At 31.4% G+C, this 2,997-nt stretch overlaps 1 protein-coding gene across 1 annotated transcript; it reads right to left on the bottom strand.

The window, feature by feature from the left end:
• Positions 1 to 282: 282 nt before the first annotated feature.
• On the bottom strand, positions 283 to 2,457 carry LOC108688839 (exosome complex exonuclease RRP42). Its single transcript, XM_018195306.1, has 6 exons — positions 2,192 to 2,457; positions 1,709 to 1,908; positions 1,474 to 1,639; positions 1,094 to 1,288; positions 736 to 891; positions 283 to 645 (listed from the first exon to the last, which is right to left on the bottom strand). Exons 1-6 carry the CDS (start codon positions 2,246 to 2,248, stop codon positions 541 to 543), a joined length of 879 nt encoding a protein of 292 aa, XP_018050795.1. The 5' UTR covers positions 2,249 to 2,457; the 3' UTR covers positions 283 to 540.
• Between the last annotated feature and the right edge of the window lie 540 nt (positions 2,458 to 2,997).

Raw genomic sequence — 2,997 nt, 5'->3', positions numbered from 1 at the left:
CAATTATTATTAAAAAATAATAGTATATAGTATATAGTGTATGTATGTGTATGTGTGTGTGTGTGTGTGTGTTGAACCTATACACATACGACTCTGGTACCATTTATTTGATTACTCTATCATTATACATACATATATCTTTTATGTCACATATCCTTGCAAGGATTTTCTTTCAAAGTAATTTTCAAATTCATAGGCTCTATAAAATCGCACACGCGCGCGCACATACACACACACACACACACACACACACACACACACACACACACACACACAAATTTACACAATTAAATTTTGTTATACTATAGTCAAATGCTATTGAAACTATACTATTGATATTTCATTTTACAATCTTAATGCAATCTTCAAATTTTACGTATTAAAAATGTTCTGTTAGAGTTTGAGAAATATTGCGTCGTAATGTTAACAGTTATAAAAAATAACGAGGAGTACTATGCAGTCTAACGAATCCACATAACTAAGAATTTGAAAAAAATATATTTGTATCTTTTAAAATCCATAACAACGTATCGCGCAATGTTATCTGAGAAATCCAAATATGGGCTTCGTTTGGCCGAGCTTATTTTCCTCTTCCAGTCCTTTCATAAGAGCTTCGTTTAGCTTGAAACTGATATCCTTTCCAACCTGAAAATCCAGAGTCAAAAACAAATTTGGCAAAATTTGTCTGCCTTTAATCATAATAAATAATAATTAAGACATAAAAACTGTTATCACCTGCAACATCTTAATCAAAGTATTAGGCAACAAGCTGCCGTATCCCAGCTTGACTACAGACGTCATCTTGCCGTTCGGCATCACGGACATAAGGATACTAGCAGTACTGCAAGATTCTTCTTCCGATGTTGGATCTATCACGAAGTTGTCACCAATCTGTTAGAAGAAATATCTTTAATTGCCGAAAATGTACAAAATAATTAATAAAAAGTTACAAAAAAAAAATTGAATCTTTTTATAGAAATACCATAAACAGTAAACGTTTCCTTATTGTTTCTTAGATGAATATATGTATAAAATATATATATAAAAACATCATAATTCATTTCTTTAAAAATGACTAAAGATTATTGCATACCTTGCATATTGTTAGTACCACTGGGTAATTTGTGACGTCTAGTTTAATACAGTCGTAAGGATCGTCTGATACCTGAATATCTGGTTCGTTACCGTCGAGTGTGGCTGTGATCACCCTTGGAATTTCAGTATTATACAACGCCGCTTTCACCGCAGTACCAACAGCGTCGAATAGATTTCCACCGCATTGAAGGATCTGGAAAGGTGAAAAAATGATACAGAATTTTAAATTTTGGGTTTGTTTTTTTCAGCTGAATTTCTTGCACGTTCTTTCCTCTTCTTTTGTCCATATTGAAGAAATAATGCAAAAAATTTAGTTAAATAGAATAGAATATTGTAGTATTGTAATATTGTACCATATTACTTACCAATATTACTTACCAAAATGTCCACGTACATTTTCCAACATTTCTGACGAGGTATTATACACAGCTGCTTTAAATCGAAGGCGTCTGGTGTCTGATAGGCCATGGAAAGGACGTTGCTAATTTCAGTCGCCAAATCGTCCCCACCTTTGCCTTCAAATGCCGGTGTAGCATTAGCAGAACTAGAAAAAATATTAAATTAAATTAAAGTATATTCGATGTTAATCTATAAGCCTAAGGTGTATACATACCAGTCTACGAAAAATTCCAATTTGCCTTCCTCTGGTTTTTCAGCATACGGTGTGTCAATTTCAAGTTTTACGCCAACTAATACATCTGTAATATTGCCTATACGTAATCTCGCTGATCCATGGGTATGCTTCATCAGCTTAGTTTCGATCTCGATAGGACGATACTGATATCTCGATCGACCGTCATTTCTGAGATCAAGCTGAAATTAACAAATCAATTATTATAATATACAGTATGTATCAAAAGTTCCAGAGATTTAATTGTTGGATATAAAAACTATAAGAAAAAAATGTTCTTTGAATAGAGTATTAATTAATTTTTATCTGTAATGAGATTATCAGAAATAAATTAGCAGCACCTGACTGACGATTAATAGATTAACAGCAATAATTAGTGTCCGAAAATAATAAATGCTAGAAAAGCATGCACAGGATCATAAGAAACAATTGCACGTGCACGTAAACACTGTTGAAAATACTCACATCAACCCCGTGAATAATAAATGTCTTCTCGCCCAAACTCAAAGGGATTTCGGCCATCTCACAAAGATTAACTTCATCAATCTAACGTCGAATCTAACTCGGAAACGCAATCATAAAAGTATTTATCAGTACCAGTTGTATTTCTCACTAGAACAAGATGATTGAGGATGACATAACCTCATTTAAATTGAAAAATAAATAAAATCACCTATACACTAGCGCCACACTAGTACATCCAGTTTCAATTTGGGAACTATTATATACATATAGCCACTGGCGATAAAATTAATAACGTGATTAACAAAATCCATGATCTCGTAAAAAAAAAAAACAATTTTGATAGCAACTTAATATTAAAAAAATACAGATTTATTATTTAACATATTTTTTAAACTAAGTTTTTTGAGTATCTAAAAATGATTCTGAAAACATCCTGAAAAAATATTTTTATTCGAATATAGGTGCAGTGTTTGTAAAATTCTTCAAGACGATTCGTTCTTGCCATTGTTTCTTTGTGAATCTAAATACATAAATAATATCGAAATAAATTATACCGAAAAATCTTACAAGAATTTTACAGCAATTGCAAAACTGTTTTCTCTGTTGAACGTAATTAGATATTATCCTCTTTTTGACTTTAGCAAACTGACATTATTTGTCATTACGTTAATGTCAAGCGACAATAAATAATATCAGCTTGTATCTTTCTTTTCTTTTTTTTAATACAACACACTATGCAAAATCAAAAGTACGTTATAAAAATTAATTACTCCCGGAAAAAAATATTTTATACATAATTATACAGT

The sequence above is a fragment of the Atta colombica genome, unplaced genomic scaffold (genome assembly GCF_001594045.1).
Source record: "Atta colombica isolate Treedump-2 unplaced genomic scaffold, Acol1.0 scaffold242, whole genome shotgun sequence".
Taxonomy (NCBI): domain Eukaryota; kingdom Metazoa; phylum Arthropoda; class Insecta; order Hymenoptera; family Formicidae; genus Atta; species Atta colombica.
Note: the sequence above shows the minus strand (reverse complement) of the source record. Positions and strands in the feature narration are given on the sequence as shown.

Bases quoted from the DNA above. Each gene is read 5' to 3' on its own strand.
- LOC108688839 (XM_018195306.1), bottom strand. From the start codon at position 2,248: ATGGCCGAAATCCCTTTGAGTTTGGGCGAGAAGACATTTATTATTCAC. The intron at 1,909-2,191 runs GTGAGTATTTTC...TGTTAATTTCAG, and splicing joins TTATTATTCACGGGGTTGAT to CTTGATCTCAGAAATGACGG. The intron at 892-1,093 runs GTATGCAATAAT...TTCTTCTAACAG, and splicing joins TGGTACTAACAATATGCAAG to ATTGGTGACAACTTCGTGAT.